This window comes from Ornithorhynchus anatinus, chromosome 3 (genome assembly GCF_004115215.2).
Source record: "Ornithorhynchus anatinus isolate Pmale09 chromosome 3, mOrnAna1.pri.v4, whole genome shotgun sequence".
In the NCBI taxonomy this organism is placed as follows: domain Eukaryota; kingdom Metazoa; phylum Chordata; class Mammalia; order Monotremata; family Ornithorhynchidae; genus Ornithorhynchus; species Ornithorhynchus anatinus.
The window spans coordinates 70,928,909-70,955,047 of record NC_041730.1 but is presented as its reverse complement, the minus strand read 5'-3'; the positions used below and the strand labels follow the sequence as shown (position 1 = coordinate 70,955,047).

The 26,139-nt window shown below is 44.0% G+C and overlaps 1 protein-coding gene across 2 annotated transcripts in view; it reads right to left on the bottom strand.

The window, feature by feature from the left end:
- WDR7 (WD repeat domain 7) overlaps positions 1-26,139 on the bottom strand; it is a 447,173-nt gene that overhangs the window by 329,542 nt on the left and 91,492 nt on the right. For both annotated transcript variants that reach the window (XM_029059993.1, XM_029059994.1), the window contains exon 14: positions 19,295-19,509. In XM_029059993.1, coding sequence (XP_028915826.1) covers positions 19,295-19,509 — 215 coding nt within the window. The remainder of the gene's footprint in view (positions 1-19,294; positions 19,510-26,139) is intronic.

The window sequence follows — 26,139 nt, the reverse complement described above, 5'->3', positions numbered from 1 at the left end:
CATAGGACTTCCTTCTTGGAAAGGACACTGGTTAGGCCCAAGATAATACCATTTTTTAAATGATATTTGTTAAATGCTTACTACGTATGAAGCACGGGTAGATAAAGAACCAGTATGGCATAGTGGATAGAGCACAGACCTGAGAGTCAAAAGGCCATGGGTTCTAATCTCAACTCCACCACTTGTCTGCTCTGTGACCTTAGGCAAGTCACTTCTCTCTGCCTCAGTTACTTAATCTGGAAAATGGGGATTAAGACTGTAATCCCCATGTGGGATAGGAACTCTGTCCAACCCAATTTGCTTGTATCCACTCCAGCGCTCAGAATAGTGCATGGCACCTTGTAAGTGCTTAAACAAACACCACCATTTTTAGTAGTATTACAGGCTCATCGGGTTAGACACGGTCCACGTCTCAATCATGGGGGTTTACAGTCTTAATCCCCAATTTGCAGATGAAGTAGCTGAGGCACAAAGAAGTGACTTGCCCAAGGCCACAGAGCAGACGAGTGGCGAACGAGGATTAGAACCCAAGTCCTTCCGACTCCCAGGCCCGTGCTCTATCCACTAGGCCACGTTGCTTCATTTAGCTATATTTTGACAATATAGGTAAATATTAAACCTATACCAGTTAATGTAATCAAATCAACTGGCATCAAATATCAGCCTTTGAAAAGTATCAAAGAAGACTGTTTATTAGTTCAGAAAAGCAGCATAGCCTAGTGGAAAGACTAAAGGGCTTGGGAGCCAGAGGATCTGGGTTCATATACCCAGCTCTACCATTTCCCTGCTGTGCAACCTCAGGCAAGACACTTAACTTCTCTGTGCCTCCGTTATCTCATCTGTAAAATGGAGATTAAATATACGTTCTCCATCTCCCCTACCCTGTGTGCCCGATGTGGGACAGAGCCTGTGTCAACCTGATTGATTTACCCTGGTGCTTAGTACATTGATTGGTACATAGTCAGTGTTTAACAAATATTACAATTACTACTAGATATTAGAATAGATCAGTCAATGGTATTTATTGAGCGCTTTCTTTGTGCCGAGCACAGCACTAAACACTTGGGAAAGTAAAATACAATAGAGTTAGTAAGCATAATCCTTATAATAATAATATTAATGTTGGTATTTGTTAAGCGCTTACTATGTGCCGAGCACTGTTCTAAGCGCTGGGGTAGACATAGGGGAATCAGGTTGTCCCACGTGGGCTCACAGTCTTAATCCCCATTTTACAGATGAGGGAACTGAGGCACAGAGAAGTTAAGTGACTTGCCCACAGTCACACAGCCAACAAGTGGCAGAGCTGGGATTCGAACTCATGAGCCCTGACTCCAAAGCCCGTGCTCTTTCCACTGAGCCACGCTGCTTCTCCAATCCAATCCCTGCCCTCCAGGAACGTACAGCCTAGTAGGAAAGAGAAACACATTAAAATACATTAGGGATAGGGGAAATGGCAGGGTACAGTGCTGTGCTAAATGCTGTGGGTTGGGGGTGGAGTATCAAAGTGCTTAAAGGGTACGGAGCCTAGTGCAGAGGCAAAACAGAAGAGAGGGTGAATATGATGGGAAAATGAGGAGTTAAGAAGGTGCCTTGAAGGAGCTAAGATTTGAGAAAGGCTTTGAAGATAGGTGAGGATCTAGGTACCGTGAGTAATTTGGCGTTAGAGGAGTGAAGTGTGAGGCTGGAACCAAGTAGGAAATCAGGAGATAAAGGAGGGGGAGAGCGGAAAACTTTAAAGCCAGGGGTAGGTAGTTTCTGTTTGATAGGGAAATGGATGAGCAGCCAGTAGAGGTTTTTGAGGAGTGGGGAAGATGAGGACTGAACTTTTTTTAAAAAAAAAAAATTTAGACAGTAAGCTCCTCCTCTAGGCTGTAAGATCTTGTGGGCAGAGAATGTGTCTACCGACATTATCTTGTACTCTCCCAAGCGCTTAGCACAGTGTGCTGTATAAAGCCAACACTCAAATATGATTAACTGAAATATGATCCAGCCTATAGGGTCAAGTTTGGACTGGAGGCACCTCGGGTTGGAGGGAGTAAGTGACTTTCTCCATCCCAAAACTGATCCAGGGGTTCAATATCCACGTGGCTATCCCCGACAACCCTTCCACTGTCCACTTCCTCTCTTTCCTCAATTCCACTGACCTCCTGCTCCAACCCACCTCACCCACTCACCAACTTAGACACTCGAGCTCATCAACTCTAGTCACTGTACAATCTCTATCCTTACTAACTCCGAAATTCCTCTATCGGGCCACAATATCCTCACTTGTCTTCTCTCTCACGCATCCCTTCCCCAGAAATCTGTCCTGTTGCCCCAGGGGGACCGCCGATCTTCTGATCATTTCCAATCTTCTCAAGTCATCATGCCCCATTAGGTCTCCATGCACAACCTACCTTCACTTAATGCACAAATGAAGGCCATGAGCCCTGCCATTTCCACTGAATTCAACTCTATCCTTTCCCTGACCCTCCACCGATCTTGTACCACAGACCCACAATCCTGGATCACCTCCACAGTCTGCTTCCTCTGTTCCTGGGCTCGAGCTGCAGAGTGTACATAGTAAGCGATCAATAACTATGATCGAATGAATGAATGAGTGCAGCCGGAGGAAGCCACACACCAGGTTGCCCTCATCCTTCTCATATTATGCCTCACCTGCTCTCATTCTGCCCTCTCCTCCACCTGACAACACTTCTCCACCCTGACTCCCATACCCACTGCCCAGGCATTCCAGAAATTTAATTCCCTCCTCAAACCTCTGTCCTCTCACTCCCCACCCCATCTCTATCTCCTCGTTACCTGGCCACATGCTATACTGATGAGACAAGCCATCAGGCGTGATTGCCCTAAAATCTCCCTTCCTCTTCTCCAGTCTCTCCCTCCTCCTGCATCCTCTTCGACTCCCCCAATTTTTTCAGCGGTATCTCCCGAGGACATCTCTCACCTCAGCCAAAGCTACCCCTTCCACATGTCTGCCTCTCTCCCCATCTCTTCTCTCCTTATCAAAAAACTTGTCCACTTCATTCTTCCTTCCCTGATCCACTGCCTCCACTTCTTCTCCTTGGTACATGTCTACGAGCTCTGTTCTACTCTCCCAAGCACTTAATACAGTGCTCTGCACGCAATAAGTGTTCAATAAATTCCACTGATTGAATGATTATTCCCCTCCTATCCGGTTTACACCCCCTTCGGCTTGGCATAGTGGAAACAGCATGGCCGGGGGAGTCAGAGGGTCTGGCTTCCAATCCTGGCTATGCACCATATCTGCTGTGCAACCTTGGGAAAGTCATATCTTCTCTGTGCCTCAATTACCCATCTGGGGGTTCAATCCTTCTCTCTCCTACTTAGACTGTGAGCCCCATGTAGGAGAGGGACTGTGTCCAACTTGATCGATAAGGCATAGAGTAAGCGCTTACCAAGTACTCAACTCATCTCTCTCTTTCAACATGCATACTCAATCTGTCACCAGATTCTATGGGCCCATCCTTCACAATGTCATTAAAATTCACTTTCCCTTCTCCAAACAAACTATTACGCTGGTTCAAGCATTTATCCTACTCTGCCTTAACTACTGCAGCAGCCTCCTCACTGTTCTACCTGCCTCCTGTCTCTCCCCACTTCAATCCTTACTTCACTCTGCTGCCTGTATCATTTTTCTAAAAAAAAAAAAGTTCACTCCACGTCTCCTCAAGAACCTCCAGTGGTGATCGACCGCCTCCACAAACAGAAACCCCTTACCATCAGCTTTAAAGCACTCACTCAACTCTCCTCCTCGTGCCTTACCACAGCCCAGGTACCATGATTCGCTCCACTAACGCTAGCTCGCTCACTGTACCCGTTCGCATCTATTTCACTGCCGACCCTTAATGATGACGCCCCTGCTGCCCTCTCTCTACCTCCCTTCAACTCCACTGACCAGCTCCACCCCAGCTCTCCCACTCACCCACCTGGACACACACTCAATCTCATCATCTCTAGTCACTGTACAATCTCTATGCTCACTAACTCTGAAATCCCATTATCTGAACACAACTTCCTCACCTGCCTTCTCTCCCACACACACTCCTCCCTGCAAATCTGTCCTGATCCCCCAAAGAGACCACTGATATTTCGACCCTAATTTTCTCAAGTGATCACGCCCCATTTAGCCACCATACCCAGACTACCCTTCCTTGATGACCAAATGGATGGCCTCAACATCACGATCTCCACTCAATTCAACTCACTCGCTCTCCTATCACTTTGTCATTCTCGTACTACTAACGCACAGTCCAGGATCAACTCCACATTCGCTTCCTTCGCCCCCACGCATAAGCCGCAGAGCACTGCTGGTGGAAATCTAGACATCAGGACGACCTCGTATATCTCATGTATTTTAACTCTGCTCAGGAAAATTATTTCTCCATCCTTATTGACATCCACGCTCACTGCCCTTGCCAATTGTTCCAGACATTTAACTCCTTCCTCGAACCTCCTGCCACCCTAGCCTCTCCCATCTCTTGCCCCGAATGAACTGGCCCCTTACTTTATTGAGGAAATTGAAAATATCAGGCGTGACTGCCCTAAAATCTCCCCTGCTCCTCACCCCTCCTTCCCTCTTCCTGTCCTTCTTCAACTCTCCCATCTTTCCCAGCAGTATCTCAAGAGGAGATCTCCTGCTTTACCTCAAAATCCACTTCCCTCCAGCTGTGCATCTGCCCCTAACCTTTCACATCTTATCAAACCACTTGCTCCCTTTCTTCTTCCTTCCCTAACCACCTTATTCAACTGTTCACTGTCCAATACCTCCTTCCCCTTCGCTTTCAAACATGCCCAAGTCTCACCTATTCTAAAAACAGCCCCTTTGACCCCACAACTCCCTCCAAGTATCGCCCCACCTCCCTCCTACCATTCCTCTCCACATATTCAATCTCTCACTAGGTGCTGTCGGTTCAACCTTCACAAGATCACTAAAATCCACCCTTTCCTCTCCATCCAAACTGCTATCATCACGTTATTCAAACCAGTTATCCCAGCCTATCTAGATTACTCTATCGGTCACTTTGCTGACCGCCCCGACTCGTGTCTCTACCCGCTCCAGTCTATACTTCACACTGCTACCCAGATTGCTTTTCTACAAAAACATTCAGTCCATTATTTCCCCACTCCCCCAGAACCTCCAGTGGTTGCCCATCCACCTCCTCCTCAAACAGAAACTACTTTCCATTGGCTTTACCTAACAGTTCTCCAATTACACCCCAGCCCATGAACTTCACTCCTTTAATGCCAACCTATTCTCTGTACCTCGATCTCATCTATCTCGCCGACCTCTCACCACATCCTGCCTCTGGCTTAGAACACCCTCCTTCTTCATATTCAAGAGACATTTACTTTCTCCACTCATTGAAGGCATAACTTCTCCAATAGGCATTCCTTGACTAACCCACCTTTCCTCTTTTCCCACTTCCTTCTGCGATAACGATGTCTTGCTTTGTTTCCTTTATTCATCCCTCCCTCGGTCCCACAGCATTTAGTACATATCTATAATTTATGTATATTGATATCTGCTCCCACCTCTAGATTGTGAGCTCACTGTAGGCAGGGAATGTGTCTATCAACTCATTATACTGTACTCTCCCAAGCGCTTAGTACGATTGATTGATAGAGCCCTTTCCCACGTCCTCCCTTTGACCTGAAACTCCCTCCTACACCATAGATGGAAGACCACCACTCACCCCATCTTCAAAGTCTTATTAAAATCCCATCTCCACCAAGAGTCCATCCCCGCTGAGCCCTCTTTTCCCTTACTTCCTCTCCCTTCTACATCATCTATGCACTTCACTCATTCATTCAATCATATTTATAGAGCACTTACTGGGTGCAGAGCACTGTACTAAACACTTGGGAGAAGACAACAATAAACAGATACATTCCCTGTCACACTGAGCTCGGATCTATTCCCTTTAGGCACCCCCGCACATATACATAGCTCTAATTTATCTGTTCAAATTAATGTCACGTCTCGTCTAGTTTGTGAGTTCCTTCCGGGCAGGGAATGAATCCACCAACTCTGTTGTACACAGAGTGCTTAGTATGGTGTTCTGCAGACAGTAAGCCCTCAATAAATAAAACTGATTGACTGAGGGGTGAGAGACAATGGGGCCTCAGGAGACAAAAATACGTGCTAAAAGTAGTTGAATTCCAGGCTATAAGGAAATCACCACATTTTCACTGTGAGACAAATACTCAGTAAAGAAAAAGGCTGGTTGCCTGAATGTGTAGGAAATAGACATGGTGACCACAGAAATAATTTTTCACCCCTCACTTCAATACCCTTGCTTAAAACCTCAATTTGTTTACAAGCGCTTTGTTAAAAAAAAATTCTAGTCCACATCGCTTGAAGAGGCCCATGCTCTTTAAGGCATTCAACATTAGGACTTAATATGCAGTAACAGTATAAAATCGTACAGAATACTACCTGGACATATAGGTAATCAATGTCAGATAGTATGAGGAAACAATAGAAGAGGGAAGGAAAAAAAAAAAATATGCATACTTAAAAAAAAAAAAGTCAGCCAGGGATTAAATACCTTGAAATAACAGATGAGATAAACATTTCTTTTAGTCAGCACATTTGACATCATCACCTGTAAGTACGATACTGAGGAAAAAAATGTTGATTCACATATAAAACCTTAATAGACCAAGAAATAGAATAACCTACTTTGTAATCCAATTACTCTAAATTTTATGTTAATACATCTGAATAACTACATTTTCTGAACAAACAGCCCATAATTGTATTTATTAATATATGAGATTATTTGTGGTTTCATGGGTTGATAGCAGAGGTATTAAGCTAATTGCTCAATGTAAAAAACACTTGAGGATCGGTGCCTACCACTAATGAAACACTAAAATCGCTTCAGCAGGGAACGCTCATTAGAACAAATATTTATGCCAACCATTCTGGGCAAATCATCATAAAATATCCGGGCGGTTCGTTTCCTGATACTAAATAACTGTAATGCAACGTAAATTGCTTAATTTGTAGAAGGAAAAGTTAAGGGATGGTGTAAATAAAATTGAAAATGGATATTTGGTGCCCTCTGCCGTTCCACCATTGTTATTAAAATCACCAGTGGCACATTATAAAGCAAATCCATTTCCCTTCTGAGAAGCCACTTGAATCGCAACTGGATAAATGCATTAATTTAATTATCTCAATCCCCTGTTTTTGGATAGGAAACCATCACGGGCTTCTATGCAGCAATAATCAAAGAGGAAGCTTGTCCGCCGCCCTTCTGCCATTTGCGTGCAGGAACACAGTAAACCAGAGCAAAAGACAAGCGCTATAGATTTTTTTCACTGCATAATTGAAAGGATTTTAGGATTTGGCATCAAAATGATCGCAACATTTAATCTGTATGAAAAGGAAACCGAATTATTAACCTGTTTAAAAAGAAGAATACTTAAAAGCAGGAAAGGTAATAACCATCATATGGACAATACACAAAACTGGTGAGCAATTTAAGGGGGGGGGGAAAAAGAGAAGGAGGCATCTGAATGGACACTATCTCCCGCTTAACAGCTGTTGTGGCTCCTGCTTCATTTATCAATCAACAACAGGATCAGCAACTACTATCTTTTGTTCCAATCTAAGCATGGTTAGCCTTGAAATAGCCGAGGCTACTGTTTCGGAGATGAGGCGTCGCGTCCATTGTGCCCCTTCCTTCTGCAAACCTACTGACTGGTCGAGGATCACACGCAACTCTCCGGGAGTCCTGGCAACATCCTGTTTCCCTCCACGCGGCCGGATCTCAATGGGAAGTATTTATCGAGTGTTCACAACGTACAAATCACTGTACTAAGCACTGGGGGAGGGCAAAGGAATAAAACAACGGGATACCTGCCTTCGAGGAGTTTACAAAATAGCGGGGGGATAAAGGCACCTAAATAAATTAGGGATAGCAAAAGTAACAGAAAATATTAGGTGTGTACAGCGTTCACTCCATTTCTCCCCACTCCTCAAATATCTCTATCGGTTGCCTCTCCACCTCTGCGTTAATCCGTCCTATTTCTTGAGCGCCTACTGGGTGCAGAGCACTATACTAAGCACTTAAGAGAGTCCAAGTTAACAGAGTTGGTATGCACGCTCTCTGCCCACGAGAAGCTGACAGACTAATAGAAGGACGTAAGTTACGGATACGTAGATAAGTGCTGTGGGGCTGAAGGTGGGGTGAATAAACGGTGCGAATCCAAGGGCAAGGGAGATACAATCGTATTTACTGAGCACTTACAGTGTGCAGAGCACTGTATTATTCTGTTGCCGACTTGTTCAATCCAAGCGCTTAGTACAGTGCTCTGCACATAGTAAGCGCTCAATAAATACTATTGAATGAATGAAAATAAATGCTATTGAATGAATACTAAGTGCTTGGGAGAGTGTAATTAAACAGAGTTGGTAGACACATTCCCTGCCCCCAAGGACTATCCAGTCTAGAGAGGAGCTTACAGCCTAGAAGGGAGAGGAAGGAGGGGAAACGAGGGGTTACGATGGTTATGCCCTGGTGATGACGTTTCCTTAATGGACTGTTACAATTCCACAATCCCAACCCCTAAATTGAGTACCGATCAGAAGGCTTTTCCCCATATGGAATCACAGATAATGTGGAACTTTCCACTAAAAATTAGTTGGGAAAATAGTTTCTGAACTTATTTGTTTTTTAAATAAAACTTACCCAAGATAAAGGACATTAGCATTGTCATATAAGAAAGCTCTCTCCTAGATAGATGCAAGTTAGATATTTTAGTAAATGTATATATTTGTCAGGCAACTGGTTCATTCTGGAACACCAATTCACCAGGTGGCTCCCTAATTAGTGCTGTAACTAGAAACTCTGTGCCTCGGTTTCCCTGCATAAAAATTGGGATAATTCCACCTACTCTTATTTGTCTTTAAGGGAGAACTGCAGAAACACCTGAAGGACCGCAGAGAATGAGAAGCGGCTCATTAAAGATAATCTGATATTCAGGGGAATAAATGACAAAGCATGCCCGAGAGCAATGTGCAGAAGCAATAAAGAATGCAAGGGTATCTAAATTATAGATTTCTCAAGGAGCCAAAGGATGTTAAGTGCAGTTGGCCAAAGGAATTGGGTGACAAGAAAATGGAGAGCAAAAATTAAATGAAATAGTTTATGGGACACATAGGATACACATTGTGAGCTAGCGGAAATATGGAATAATGTAGAAATGAATTGGGGTGATAAGTAATAAAGGGTAGCAAAATGACAACTTAGAAGAAATTGTATATTTGCCCCTTCAGAGTGCTGCTTAAACCATTTCAAGGAAAGACTATTACTGCTATTCTACTCAAATAGCAGGTTACTCACCTAGAATGAACTGACCTAAGAGTTAGCATCTAGTATACGTGTACAGATTGCCATGATAACTGAAGGCCGGGAGGCTTATTTAGAAGGACAATAATAAGAATTTCAACTAGAAAACGGTGCAAGGGACCATAATGATATTGTGGTCATTTATGGAGTTGTGGCCCTGGTAAAGAATGGAAAGAAAAAACCTTTTGTTTGATGATGCTTAAAGTGATGTGCCTACTTTTGCCTCCTTACCCTCATATCCACAATAACTTATGGAGAACAGACATCCTCGGTTGGGTGGAAGTGAGTCCTTTTTGGCGCCCTGTCTCACCATCAGAAAAGACTATGGTAGGACCCGCCATGATGTCCGGCTTACTCGCCGACGGTGAGACAGATCCCCTAACCGCGGGAGTGCTGACGGTGGCCGAACTGTACTTTTCAAGTGCTTAGTACAGTGCCGTGCACACAGGAGGGGGTCAATAAATACGACTGAATGAATGAATGAATCATCCTTTGGCCTGGACAAGATATCTGGGATTAGTTGATGGTACGGAGTCAAGTTCAGAGGAGGATGGCTTGGAATGGCAGTAAATTTTCCCTTCACCAGCCTGTCTTTCTCCGCCTTCCCTTCCCCCTTTCATCAGCTCTTTTCTCTTAAGGCACTCCATCAGCTCTCCCCCTCCTACCTTTCTTAGCTAATCAATCGGCCATATTTATTGACTGCTTACTGTGTGTAAAGTACTGTACTAAGCACTTGGGAGAGTAAACTACAACAGAGTCTATAGATAAGTTCACTGCCTACAGGGCACTTACAATCCAGAGCAGGAGAAAGACATGAATTTAAATGAATTACAGATTTTATTATAATACTAATAATGATGATGTTGGAATTTGTTCAGCGCTATGTGCAGAACACTGTTCTAAGCGCTGAGGTAGATACAGGGTAATCAGGTTGTCCCACGTGAGGCTCACAGTCTTAATCCCCATTTTACAGATGAGGTCACTGAGGCCCAGAGAAGTGAAGCGACTTGCCCACCGTCAGCTGACAAGTGGCAGAGTCGGAATTCGAACCCATGACCTCCGACTCCCAAGCCCGTGCTCTTTCCACTGAGCTACGCTGCTTGGTATTTGTCAAGCGCTTACGATGTGCTAGGCATTGTACTAAGCACTGAGGTGGATATAACAAATCGAGTTATGGGGGCTCACAGTCTTAACCCCCATTTTACAGATGAGGTAACTGAGGCAGAGAGAAGCAAAGTGACTGGCCCAAGGTCACACAGCAAGCTAGTGTTGGAGCCGGATTTAGAAGCCAAATCCGTGCTCTATCCATTATTCATTCATTCAATAGTATTTATTGAGCGCTTACTATGTGCAGAGCACTGTACTAAGCGCTTGGAATGAACAAGTCGGCAACAGATAGAGACAGTCCCTGCCATTTGACGGGCTTACGGTCTAACCGGGGGAGACGGACAGACGAGAACAATGGCAATAAATAGAGTCAAGGGGAAGAACATCTCATTAAAACAATGGCAAATAAATTAGGCCACGCTCTTTCTCTAAGTGCTGTGGGGTTGAGGGTGGGGTGAATAAAGGGTGCCAACCTACTACAACCCAGCCTGCACACTTCGCTTCCCTAGTGCCAACCGTTCTTTCTACCTCCATATCGTCTATCTCGCCGTCACCCTAAATGCGACTGAATGAATGAATGAATTGGGGCTTATGGCGTAAAGAGGAGAGAGTAGGAAGCAGGGAAGCAGAGTGGCCTAGTGGAAAGAGCACAGGCCTCGAAGTCAGAGACCCCGGGTTTTAATCCAAGCTCCGTCACTTACCCGATGTGTGACCTCGGGCAAGTCACTTAACTTCTCTGTGCCTCAGTTCCCTTGTCTGTAAAATGGGGATTCGATACCTGTTTCAGTTTAAAATACCTGTTCTCAGACTGTGAGCTCCGTGTAGGACCTGATTATCTTGTATCTACCCCAAGGCTTAGTACAGCAGTGAGCACTTAAATACCACAATTATTATTTAGGATTTAATCCCCATTTTACAGATTTAAAAAAAACAAGGCACAGAGAAGTTAAGTGACTTGCCTAAGGTCACACCTCAGGCAAGTGTCAAAGTGATTCTGAGGCCCATCTAATCTCCACTAAGCTGTACTGGTACCCAATGGATTACATTTTATAGGCAACAGGAAAACTACATTGTTATCTTGTTCTGAGATGCTTAAGTGCCTGTACCACCTTGGTGGCTAAGAATAAACTTACTGATCATAGTTTTCTCTCCATGCATCACAGCATGGATGAAAATTTTAAATATAATACCTGCCATAATGCCTGTTTTCATTACCCATATAGAAAGAAACCAATTTCAAAATCAGCGCTCTCCCATAATGCTTAGTAAAGTGCTCTGAACACAGTAGGTGCTCAATAAATATCACTAATTAACTGATTTGTCCAGATGGACCACAATGTGGCCAATCAAGGTAAATGAAGTTGGAAGAAACAGTTCCACCCACATATGCAGCAGCAAACCCAGAATCCATAAATCACAGCTTTTGGACAACATGAGCTTTTTCAGGAATACAATCCACACCTTGGAAGAACAAATGACAGAGATCAGAACCAAATTCTCTGAAATTTATATCACAGTCTCCACAGATCACCAGATTACATATTAATAATAATAATAATAATAATAATGTTGGTATTTGTTAAGCGCTCACTATGTGCCGAGCACTGTTCTAAGCGCTGGGGTAGACATAGGGGAATCAGGTTGTCCCACGTGGGGCTCACAGTCTTAATCCCCATTTTACAGATGAGGGAACTGAGGCACAGAGAAGTTAAGTGACTTGCCCACAGTCACACAGCCAAGTGGCAGAGCTGGGATTCGAACTCATGAGCCCTGACTCCAAAGCCCCTGCTCTTTCCACTGAGCCACGCTGCTTCTCCAACCCACTCATTGTGTGAGGTAACAAGAGCGAGAATGCCCAGACTTTTTATTCTCATTTTACTACCCTGCATAATAGAATTATTATTAACCAAGGCTACTCTTATAACATAGGTGTTAGCCCTCTGGCTTCTTCACATATCCATGCCTCTTTTGCACTTTACCATGAAATCTCTAAAATGGGTAGCAAACTGATTGCTACTTGCTACCACATTCCATCTTGTCCCTGAAGGAATTTGGTCACTAACATTCATAGAAAATTAGATATTGGCGATGATGGCAAAAAAGATCAACTGGATCTAGTCTCTCAGTTTTTCATCATCTCAGAACTAATTAAAACGTCTAAGAAGCCACTCAAAAGCTAAATATTGTCATAACACTGGTGGTCTAATCCCAAAATATTTTTTTTTAGGATTTGATCAATTAATGCCCCAAATGTGAATTTTTGCTGTACCCAAATTCCAGTGAATTTAATTTTCACAAAATTCTGTGAGATACATCATCACCAATTCCATAAAGAATAAGAGATAAGAGAATGAATCCGAGTGCCTCTCTAAAGGTCAAACAGATTATCAATAGTCGTCAGGATGAGAATCCAATTCACCTGGCTGTCTTTTCCACAAAAGATTATTTTTTCCACAAAACTATGTTCTTCACTTTAGGCTGTCCATTTCTTGGGAAACCACTAAGTCAACTGAAAACAGCTCAAGTGTTTTTGGAAACAATTCTGAGAGGAGCAGAGAGATTTTTAGGGAAACAAGAAGAGAAGATCACTTCCCTACAGGGTACTAATGTGCAAACAGGCTGACTTTCTCAAAACTTTTTTTAAAACCCCTATTGTTCTGGCTTTCTTCCTATTGAGGGGAAACAAAGAGAAGCCTCTGTGACATTCTAATCAATGACTTTTCCTTTTCATTAAGAGTAACAAGAAGTAATTTTGAAGGGGGTTCAATTTGAGGATTATTATTGATATTTACTGGATGATTCCTGTGTGCAGAGCACTGTACTATGAGCTTTTGAAAGTACAGTACAACAGAGTTGACAGAAATGGTCCCTGCCCCACAAGAGCTTATAGTCCAGAGAGGAAAATAGACATTTAAAAAATAAGAGATAAGAAAAGGGCAAAGCATAAGGACATAAGTGCCGAAGTACGGAGGTGGAGTATGTAAGGGGACAAATCAACTGTAGAGGTGATGCAGAAGGAAGGGCAGACGGAGGAAATGAGGGCTTAGTCCGGTAAAGCCTTTTGGAGGATATGTGATTTTACATGGCTCAAAATGTGGGGAAGAGTAGTAGTGGTCTGTCAGAAATAAAGGGGGAAGGAGTTCCTGGCCAGAGGGAGGGCCCAAAAAAGTGGTCGATGGCAGGATAGATGAGATCGAGATGCAGAGAGAAGGTTGGTGTAAGAGGAACAGAGTGTGCAGGCTGCGTTGTAGTAGGAGATCAATGAGGTGAGGTTGGAGGGGGAGAGCTGATCGAGTGCTTTAAAGCCGATGATAAGGAGTTCCCGTTCGATGCCGAGATGGAAGAGAAACCATTGAAGGTGTTTGAGGAGTGGCGAGATGTGAACTGGATGGATTTTGAGAAAAATGATAAGGCAGCAGAATGAAGTATGCACTCGAGGGGGGAGAGACAAAAGGCAGAGAGATTTAGTAAGGAGGCTGATCCAGTAGTCAAGGGAGGAAAGGGGTGACTCCTAGAGATGCCGTGAATATAGAACCAACGGGATTTGGTGACGGAATATGCATATTGAATGAGAGAGATGAGTCAAGGACAATGCAAAGGTTATGGATTTGTGACTCAGGGAACATGGTGGTGTTGTCTACAGTGACAGGAAAGTCTTAGGGAGGCCAGGATTTGGGTGGTAAGATAAGTAGTTCTGGTTTGGACATGTACGTTGAGGTGTCAGCGAGACATCTAAGTCGAAATTTCCTGAAGTCGGAGGAAATATGAGACTGCAGAGAAGGAGAGGGGTCTGGGCTATAAAGACTGATTTGGGAATCATCTGCAGTGAGGTTGTATTTGAAATCATGGGAGTGAATGAGTTCTCCAAGGGAGCAGGTATCAATTGGAAAATGGAAGAGGGATTTAGAACTTAGCCTTGAAGGTCCTGCAAAATTAGGAGATAGCCGTTCAGTAGCCAAAAGGAAGTGCCAATGTGATAAGAACGCACATACTCTTGATTAACCATTCCTGTCCAAACTCCTCAAATGAATTTGTTTTACACCTGCCGCCTCTCTTCCAACTCCCTCCTTGACTCTATACGATCAGGTTTTCAACTCCTCTAATCCACTGAAACTGTTCCTTTGAAGGTCACCGAAGATCACTATATCTTACAACTTTATTTAGTATCAAGGGACTCTATCAGCTCTGTTCCCACTACTTATCCTCACCCCTCTTCCATTAGATCCCAGTTCACATACTTCATTCCTCTCAAACCAAGATACACACTTTACCTCAAAACTAACCTCCTGAACACACCCTTTCCTCTGCCTGGATCTCTATCTCCCCAAATTAAAAAGCCCTTGTGAAATTGCATCTCCTCCAGGGGCCTTGACTGATTAATCTCTCACCTCTCTTATTTTCCCCACTACAAGCCATTTAAGTACTTCAGTAAACCAATCAATGCCTCAAGGATATTTAACCTTTACTATGTGCAGAGCATTATACTAAGCACTTGAAAGAGAACAATAGAGTTGGGAGACAGTATCCCCTATCAAGGAATTTACATAGTTGGGGAGATAATCAGTAAAATAAACTACAGATAGAGAAACCAGCAGAGTATGAGAATATGTATGAAAGTACTGTAGGGATGGTGTAACAAAGTGTGAAAGGGGTTCTTTTCGATGTTTGCTAAGTACTTACTATGCGCCAGGTAAGTGTGGGGGGAGTGTAAAAGTAAATAAAAACCATTCAAGGAATATGACCAAAAGAGAAAGAAGAATATGGGGTGACAGCTGGTTTGGATAATGGGGTTCAGAAAAGTTAGGGGTTTTTTTTAGGGAAGAAGACAAATGGGAATGTATGAAACAAGAGTGGAAGGAGCCATCAGAGAGTGAGCAGTTGAAGAAAGCCAGGGAGCAAGAAGAGTGGGCATATTAAAAGGAATGGGGTTAATAATAATAATAATGTTGGCATTTGTTAAGCGCTTACTATGTGCAGAGCACTGTTCTAAGCGCTCGGCTAGATACAGGGTAATCATCTTGTCCTACGTGAGGCTCAGAGGCTTAATCCCCATTTTACAGGTGAGGTAACTGAGGGCCAGAGAAATTAAGTGACTTGCCCACAGTCACAGAGCTGACAAGTGGCAGAGCCGGGATTCGAACCCATGACCTCTGACTCCCAAGCCCAGGCTCTTTCCACTGAGCCGCGCTGGTTGGGAGGCAGAGGTCGAGGGGCTGGATTTTGAAAGCAGGATTATAGCCTGGGAGCTCCTTGGGGGCAAGTCTCATGACTTCCAACTCTATTGGACCGTACTCTCCGGGGCGCTTAGTACAATGCTCTGCACACAGTAAGCACTCAATAAACACCAATGATCGAGTGAGATGATTCAACTCTCAAGTGGTCCAATAGGGCTACACAATAAATATCTCCAGCTAGCCCTATCTCAGACCCCTTGAGACTCCCAGAAAATACTGGGTAGGATTTAAGGTTTTGTTTTTGTTTTTTTTTTTTAAAGCAACTCACCCAACTTTACTTATCTACTCTCCTGACCTGCTACTTCTCAATTCCCTTTGCTCATTCCTCCCAAGCTATCTTTCAAACCATTCCTCGCTCTCCACTCTGGCACAAGACAGACACTGAAACGAATTACTGGTTGGAGGAGAGCAGTGGAGTATAAAGACGCGCACATAACAAGCTCCAAGGGGTTGGCGGAGTGTGAGTGTCCAAGGGGTGGGATGATCTCAAAATGCTGAAGTGGCAGGTGGGGAGGGACTTACGATGGGAAGGTGTACCAGGCTGCACTCCACCTGCTAGTGACTGGTTGGGGATCGAAGATTCCCATTTCACATACAGTTAGTTCTCTAACGTTGGAATTTAAATGCTGGAGAACGTTGCATTCTTTGAACATGTATTAAAAGATTCCATACACATGTCCCAAACTCTTTCTTCTGACGTCGTATTCATCCAAATACGTGCTGTGGAACAAGAGCTCCCTAATTCTTCAATTAGTAGTACTTGTTGAGCATTTTCTGTATGGAAAGCACTGTATTAAACACCTGGGAGCACAAAGCAACAGAGTTGGTAGACACATTCCCTGCCACAAGGAGCTGATAGCCTAGAGGGTGAGACAAACTTTGAAATAAGTTACGGATTTGTACCTAAGTGCTCCAGGACTGAAGATGGGTGAATATAAGTGCTTTTAAGGTACAGATCCAAGTACACAGGCGATGCGGAAGGAGAGAGAGTAGGGGAAATGAGGACCTCTCTGGGGAAGGCCTCTTGGAAGAGATGTGACTTTAATAAGGCTTTGAAGGTGGGGAGAGGGGGCATCTGTACGAAGGCGGGAGGAGTTCCAGGCCACAGGGAGGATGTGGACAAGGAGTCGGTGGCAAGATAGGTGTGACTGAGGTAGAGTGAACAGATTAGCGTTAGAAGAGTGGAGCGCGTGAGCTGGGCTACAGTGAGGCAAGGTAGGAGGAGCCAAACTGATTAAGTGCTTTAAAGCCGATGGAACACAGTAATGTTCCAACTAAAATGGGTAGTGAAAAAATCTTTATAAAATGACTATTTTACTACTTGAGTATCTTCATATAAAAAAATTTCTGTGGGCTGGTATATATCTTGTGCTTACTGTCGAGGCTGATGTACGTGGCGTATATACTCGCAGGGATGAATGTAATCATCCATGCAAAGTATTTATCACCTCCAACTATTCCTTAGCAGGTATTACAAATTAGAATCAAGCCACCGTCAGGTTTTACAGCGAGAGCTAAACTACAGCTAAACGTAAGGAAAAGACTGATGTCTGAAAAGAAAGCCTAGGACGACTTCGGTTTAATTGTTCGGATTTTTTTGGAATATTCTCCGCTGGGGTCCGAAAGCTGATGTCATGCGAGTACGGTTACGTTCTGTGATTTTCCTTTGAAAGATCTGCCATCTCAACCTGGGAGTGCAGTGAGACAAATCCCTAATGGCTCAGCCGGCATACATTTTTCATAAAGTGATTATCCTCTTGCAGCCTCAGCTCCTAAAGCTTGTTTTTTCCTTCTATAATTGTTTTCCTCATAGGCTAGGCAACAATTACCACTGCTACAGGACCAACTATGTTCACAAGCAATATATTTTACAATACATAAGAGTAGTGTCTCTGATATCTGGTGCTTTTATCACTAATTGCACTATAAAACGTGCCATTAAAACGGGGACAAACAAGATTGTAAAAATCACATAATGGACCATAACCACTTACAAAAGGCTTTCATAAATGGTAAAATACCACATATTTTTCAAAATTCCAGTTGTGAATCGGTTTTTCTGTAGTTCTGGTTCCTAGAGGATCACTTAGAGAAAAAGAAATCATTTAGATTTGAAATCAGACCGACACATACACCTGCTTTTGCCAACAAGTTCCCAAGATCTACACAAAGTTAAATTCAATTTGTAAAGAACTTCGGACATTCAGACACATACCTGTTAGCGGCCCGACAGGGTAAAATCAATACGATCTTTATATTTTAGGGAAACACGGAATTGGCAAGCACAACATTATGTGAAATGCTTCAGATTAAATTGAATTAGGATTGTGTGCTACAAACTATATGCAGCTAACTCGATTACTCGGGGGCTCTCTCTCTCTCCACCTCTCAGCTGCTTTCAATACTGTGGATGACTTGCTTCTCCTAAAAATCCTACCTACCCTTGGCTCACTGCTGCAGTCCTCTCCCGGTTCTCCCCGGGTACCTCTGGGGCCGACCCTTCTCGGACTCTTTGGTCAGCTCTCCCTCGGCCTCCCACCCCGTAACGGGGAGGCAGGGTGGTCTAATGGAAAGAGCTCAGGCTGGAGTCAGAGGACCTGGGTTCTGAACTTGGCTCGGCCACTTGTTTGCCATTTGAACCTGGACAAGTGACTGCACCTCTCTGTCCCTCAGTTACCTCATCTGTAAAATGGGGATTAAGACTGGGAGTCCCATGGGGGATAATGGACTGTATCCAACCTGATTAGTGTGTATCTACCCCGGCACTTAGTACTTACCCAAGAGTCCTCTTATCTCACTTTATACCCGCTCTCTTGAGGAGCTCATCTGCTCACATGAGTAACACCTACCACCTGTGCGGATGACTCCCAAATCTACTTCACTAGCCTCGATCATTCTCCTTCTCTGCAATCTCCCATTTCCTCGCCCCGCAGGACACTTCCTCACAAATGTCCTGCCGACAGCTTACGCTCCATAAGCTAAAACCTGATCTCCTTATCTTCCCTCCAAATTTCTTTCAACTAAATTTTCCCATCCCAGTTGACAGCCACCAATTTACCCAAGTTTTAAAAGGCATGTAAATTTTGACTTGTGGAATCAATCAACCATATTTACTGAGTATCTACTACTGTGTGCAGGGCACTGTAGTAAGGTCTTAGGAGAGTACAACGACAGACACATTCTCTACCCAAAATGAGCTTGACAGTCTAAAAGGGGCCTGCATAGGGCCAAGGAAGCTCTCTGTGAGCAGGAAATGTGTCAGCGGCAACTCTGTTATATCTTACTTTCCCAAGTGCTCAGTACAGTGCCCTTCACACAGTAAGCTACGCACACAGTGAATACGACTGACTGAAACGGAGATTTGTGCATCTCCACCCTTGCTCTCTGCCTTGCTTTAGAACTGGATATCTTTCAAAATAAAGAAGATTCGAGTCCACCGAATAACGATACACCAAAATCAGGATGCTCACTGCCAAGTCTCAAAAGCCACTCTGCCAAAATAAGGTTCAGAATACACTGCAAAAATAACATCTGTAGAATTACGCACTTGTCCTCAGACACGAAACTCACTTTGTCAGACGCCTCGGAAGCCAGCAGGTTAGTCGCGAGGGTTTGGAGCTTATGATGGGCCATATTTTTTAGAGCAGCAAGGCTCCGTCTGGTCATGGCCTGCTTCAGGTTGACAGCCGGGTGACTCAGGGAATCGACGGCAGCGGGGATTGCTTCATCACAAGCATTCAGGATCTCTACCGCTGTGATCCCCATCACACAACGATCCAAAGCACCTGGAACAACATTATAGATTGCACATTAGGTAGGGTACGGTCTATCAGATTTTTAAATGATGAACTGCCCAAAAATATTTCCAAAAAGATCTTCCCAGTAGCATACGGCACCTCAAATTAACAAGATCTTTGGTCATCACTCATTAGACGACATATTTTGCAGCACCTATAAGGTGTGTGGCTCCCCTCTCCAACACAATGAGCATCTTGGCTTCTGTTTCGATCCCTTCAGTGAGACCTGCCAAATCTCGGCCTCCTAATCTGCTGCCTCTGCTCCACACCAGTTGGGTGAACGTCTACGTGGGAAGGCAGGCTTCTCGGTTCTTTCTGCTCACTTGTGAAGACTATAAGTTCTCACAAATCGATGGTTTTGAGAGAGTGCTGTGTGCAGAGCACATTCCTAGACCCTTGGGAAAATTCATTAGAATTGGTAGACGGGATCCTGTCATCAAGGAGTTTACAGTCTAGTAGGGGAGATGGACAACGGCCAACCAGAGGACATCGGGAAACTCGTTATATCCCTCGGAACCACTGGAAGCTTGTAGTTTCGCTCCCTTGATTGTGTCGGCACACGATACCTTGCCATCTTCTTCAACAACATCAAAGCCATATGACACGACATCTCCCAGAAATCACCACCCGACTAGGACGCTACTCTCTCCAACCTCCCTGACATGATGGTGAGAAGCAGCGAGGCCTAGTGGACAGAGCACGGACCTGGCAGTCAGAAGGACCTGGGTTCTAATCCCAGCTTTGCCACTTGTCTGCTGTGTGACCTTGGGCAAGTCACATCCCTTCTCTGTGCCTCAGTTACCTCATCTGTAAAATGGGGATAGAGATTATGAACCCTGTGTGGGACAGGGACCGAGTCCAACCTGATTTGCTCGTATCCACCCCAGCGCTTCGGACAGCGCCTGGCACAGAGTAAATGCTTGACAATACCATAATTATTATTATATCCCCTTCTAGACCCCCTCTCCCTTCAGTGTCACTTATGCACTTGGATCTGCGACCTTTGAGCGTTTAATATTTGCTCCACTTTTAACCCCACAGTATTTATGTACATACCCGTAAAGTATATATTATAAATTATGCATTTATATTGATATCTGTCTACCCCTCTAATCAGCCAATTGTGCTTATTGAGCGCTTACTGTGTGCAGAGGGCTGTCCTAAGTGACAGGGAGAGTACAATATAGCAATAAACAGACACATTCTCCGTCCACAAAGAGTTTACAGTTTAGAGGGACTCTAGAGGGATTGTAAGCTTGTTGTAGGCAGGGAATGTGTCTACCAACCAGACTCTGAGCATGTCACTTCACTTCTCTGTGCCTCAGTTCTCTCATCAGTAAAAAGGCAATTAAGACAGTGTGCCCTATGGGGAACATGGACTACGGCCAACCTGATTACTTTGTATCTACCCCAGTGATAGTACGGTTGCTGTCACAGAGTACGTGTTTAACAAACACCATTAAAAAAGCCCTCTGTTGTACTCGCCTAAGAACTTAGTATAAGCTCTGCACACAGTAGGCTCTCAATAAATAACATTGATGATGGTGATGATGTAATTTCCTGGTGGGGGTAGGAATTGAGTCTACCAATTCTGTTGGTAGACAAGTACAGAGCTCAGAAAACGGTAAATGCTTAATAAATACCACTGATCACGAGGTTATCAGTCTCTTTCACGGCATCACCCACAACCAGGAACCGAATCCCTTTTATCTATTAAAATCAAGGGTATTCTTTCGAATATTTTCACTCCTTCAACTTCCACTGTTTTGTTGACTTCTACTGATTTCTACTCCTTAACAAACAAAAATCTAGCTAGGTCACTCAAATCATCAAGGGCATAGCCCCGAACTCAAGCAAGAGAGAAAGCTCTGCCTATAAGAGACATCGTGGTCTACCGGAAAATGTGTCGGTCTGGGAGTCAGAGGACCAGTTAGTCAATCGTATTTATTAAGAGCTTACTGTGTGAAGAGCACTATACTAAGCGCTTGGGAGAGTACAATACAACAGTAAACAGACACATTCCCTGCCCACTACGAGTTTACAGGGTAACTAATCCCAGCTCCACCACCAATTTAGGGTGCTGCCTCAGTCAAGCCATTTTTCTTCTCTGGGATTCAGTTTCCTCATCTGTAAAACGGGAGGAGTAACACCTACCTAGTGGGAACGTTGTGAGAACAAAGGAAATAAATGTCAGAGCACTACGGAAAAACAAAACTCAGCGTGGCTCATTGGAAAGAGCCTGGGCTTCGGAGTCAGAGGTCACGGGTTCGATTTCCGGCTCTGCCACTTGTCAGCTGTGTGACTGTGGGCGAGTCACTTCACTTCTCGGTGCCTCGGTTACCTCATCTGTAAAATGGGGATTAAAACTGTGAGCCCCACGTGGGACAACCTGATTCCCCTATGTCTACCCCAGCGCTTAGAACAGTGCACTGCACATAGTAAGCGCTTAACAAATACTAACATTATTATTATATCTGTATCTCTCAGTTTATGCCCCATCTTTCTTCTCTACTCCTTAAAATCCTCTACTTTCCTTCACCCTCTCTTCTCCACGTGTACCCTCTCACAGTGAATCCTCTCTTGTACTATCTCCAAGCTGTCTTTCAACCACTTTGACATGTCCCATACGCTGAGTGAGGGATACGTCTTCAACGGAATGGAATGTTCAGGACTAGCCGTGTGGATGGTAAATGAATCAAAGGGAATGGTTCAGATTAGCTGGAGCCGGAGATGATTTATCATTGTCACCCACTGGCACTATGTTTCTGCCACCCCTTGGTATTTTAATTATGAAAGTCTAAGTTACAAAAGCATCTATTACAAAAGGTGTTCCATTATGAACTTATTCTGAAATTCACAACGCATTATCTTCCTTTCAGCAAACTGTCATAATACAGTATAAAACATCTCTATAGCTGTGTTCATGAACTCATTTTGAATATCAAACTTTTTTTATCACTTTATATATATACAATACATACACATAGGTATGCGTATGTTTGGGAGTAGTATGCACATGTGTGTATTCTGTCTTTCATGTCTGATTCGAGAAGCAGCATGGTCTAGAGGATCAAGAACAGGCCTGGGAGTCAGAGGACTTGGGTTCTAACCCCAGCTATGCGACTTGTCCGCTGGGAGACCTTGGGCAAGCCACTTAACTTTTCTGTGCTCAGTCCGCAAACTGGGAATTAAGACTGTGAGCCCCGTCTGGGACACGGACTACGTCTAATCTGATTAGTTTGCATCCGCCCCAGCTCTTAGTAACGCATAGTAAGCATTCAACAAATACCATAAAAAAGTGGGGGTTTGTAACCCTACCAATCATGAGGTCAGTTCACTGACTGGGCCGTCATGGTTACATATGGGATAGATGGGCACAAATTTGAAGCCAAAACTGACTCATTATGGGTATTTGTTAAGCGTTTACAATGTGCTGAGAACTATACTGGGGTATAGTTCTGGGACTATACTGGGACTGGGGTAAATATGGGCTTGGGAGTCAGAGGTCACGGGTTCAAGTTCCAGGTCTGCCACATGTCAGCTGTGTGACTGTGGGCAAGTCACTTAACTTCTCTGTGCCTCAGTGACCACATCTGTAAAATAGGAATGAAGACTGTGAGCCTCACGTGGGACAACCTGATTACCCTGTATCTACCCCAGCACTTAGAACAGTGCTCTAAACATAGTAAGCGCTTAATCAATACCAACATTGATTATTATTTCAAGGTGATCCATCAGGCATAGTTTCCGTCCCTCCAGACTGGGGCCCATAGCCCTATTAGAAAATCAGCCTCCAAGCCAGGACCTAAAGAGAAAAGCAAAGGATCACGGAGAGGCAGCCTGGCCTAGTGGAGAGCATACAGGCCTGGGAGTCAGAGGACCTGAGTTCTGATCACAGCTCTTCCAATTCTTTGCTGTGTGACCTTGGACAACTCGCTTAACTTCTCTGTGCCTCAGTTCTCTTCTACTCTCTCCTACTTAGACCGTGAGCCTCATGGGGGAGAGGGACTGTGTCCAACCTAATTCACTTGCATCTAACCCCAAAACTTAGAACAGTATTTGATGCGTAGCAAGCCCTTAACAAATGCCATCTAAAAAGTCACCTATCTCCAAAGAAGAAACTGAAGGACCAATTAGAAGCAAACAAAACTAATACTGTATCTGAGTCCAAATTATTAATTAGAATTATTGTGGTAGTAAGAGTATTCATTAAATGCTTGCCAAGGCAGAACACTGGGCTGTTAGCCCAGGGGTAGATAAAAGATAATAAGGTTGGACACAGTCCCTATCCCTCTTGGGGCTCACAATCTAATATACAGTGGGCAACAGGTATTGAACCCCCATTTTGCAGATAAGAAAACTGAGAAATAGAAGTTAGCTGATATGCCCCGAAGTCACACAATGGGCAAATGGCGGAGCCGGGATTCATTCATTCATTCAATAGTATTTATTAAGTGCTTACTATGTGCAGAGCACTGTACTAAGCGCTTGGAATGTACAAATCGGTAACAGATAGAGACAGTCCCCTGCCCTTTGACGGGCTTACGGTCTAATCGGGGGAGACGGACAGACAAGAACAATAGCAATAAATAAAATCGAGGGGATCAGCATCTCATTAAAACAATAGCAAGTAAATAGAATCAACGTGATGTACATCTCATCAACAAAATAAATAGGGTGATGAAAATATATACAGTCGAGCGGACGAGTAAAGTGCTGAGGGGAAGGGAAGGAAGAAGGGGAGGAGCAGAAGGAAAGGGGGGAAAAGAGGGCTTAGCTGAGAGGAGGTGAAGGGTGGGGGGAGCAGAGGGAAAAGGGGGAGCTCAGTCTGGGAAGGCCTCTTGGAGGAGGTGAGCTCTAAGTAGGGTTTTGAAGAGGGGAAGAGAATGAGTTTGGCGGAGGTGAGGATGGAGGGTGTTCCAGGACCGCAGGAAGACGTGGCCCAGGGGTCGGCGGCGGGATAGGTGAGAACGGGGGATAAGGACCCAGGTTTCGTAACTCCCTGGCCTGTACTCTTCCCACCAGGCCATGCTACTTCCCAACATGGCCCAGTGTCTAAGTTTAGATCAAAAAGCTTTAGAGAAGAAGAATCAAGATGGAAAAAGGTCTTTCAACTACTGCTAGGACAAAGTCACCCGTGGCCTCGGCAAAAAATCCATCATGACAGAACCTGATCTAAAATTTACCAATCTCCTGATCTCGCCTAGTCTATGCCAAAAAAAATTCCAGATATAAATGACAAAAATAAACAGCTTTGAAACACAATGCTTCAAAAAGGAATTAATATTTCCTAATGAAGTTAAAACCTCTCACAAGAATGAGAATGCAGTCCTCAGAAGCTTAAGTAAATTCCTTCCAGTTTGCCATTAGTCCTGCTAAATCTTCATTGTGTTCTTTTGCAGCCCAAATTTGTGATGATTTAATAATAGAAACAGATTGCTTATATGTTCCAAGTATCTTAAAGTAATTTAAGAATATTAATGGTACTTCTGCAAAACACTGCAGGGGATGGAGGTCAGACAAATGTAGGAACTGAGTGAGTTGAGGACTAGTTCACAAACTGGGGCTGTAATCATAATAAAAATGAATGACACCCTCTTGCTATATAACTGCAATTTAGTAAAACTCACACACATTCCCAAATAGGTCTGTACTGTGCTCTCCGGTGTCCTGAGTTGACTCTTGCTCCCTACGTAATCACTCGAGACAGTTTATTTTGAGATTTTTAGGGGGGTGGTTTTTGGGGTATTGAAGTACTTACTATGTGCCAGGCACTGTATTAAACACGGGGGTAGATAGAAGATAATCATGCTGTACACAGTCCATGTCCTAAGCGGAGCTCACAGTCTTAAACCCCATTTTACAGATGAGGTAACTGAGGCACGGAGAAGTTAACTGACTTGCCCACGATCCCACACACTTTCCATAGAGAAGCAGCGTGGCTCAATGGAAAGAGCCTGGGCTTGGGAGTCAGAGGTCATGGGTTCAAATGCCAGCTCTGCCACTTGTCAGCTGACTGTGGGCAAGTCACCTCACTTCTCTGTGCCTCAGTTCCCTCATCTGTCAAATGGGGATTAAGACTGTGAGCCTCACGTGGGACGATCTGATGACCCTGTATCTGCCCCAGCAGTTAGAACAGTACTTGCACATAGTAAGCGCTTAACAAATACCAACATTATTATTGTTATTATTGAGGATTAGAACCCAGGTCCTCTGGCACCCAGACTCATGCGCTTAACCACTAGACTGTCTGTTCCCTTCTTTAATATCTACCTCCCCCTCTAAACTGTAAATCTGTTTTGGGCAGGCATCTATCAACTCTCCCAAGAATTTAGTGCAGTGCTCTGCACACGGTAGGTGTTCAGTAAGTACGACTGATTGATTGATGACTGACACGCTGCTCCTCTAGATGTTATTTTGAGATTCTAAGCAGACTTTGGAAGAGTAATGCCATGCTCTCCGCATTATGCGAGAACACTGTTCTATTAACATATAATGAAGATACTTTTGTAAATAATTGAAAAAAGGAGAGGGAATAGAAGTGGAATTTGTATGTGTTAATCAAGCACTTAAACACGAATGCCCTACAAATAATCCAGATAAATTCAGCAACAGAGG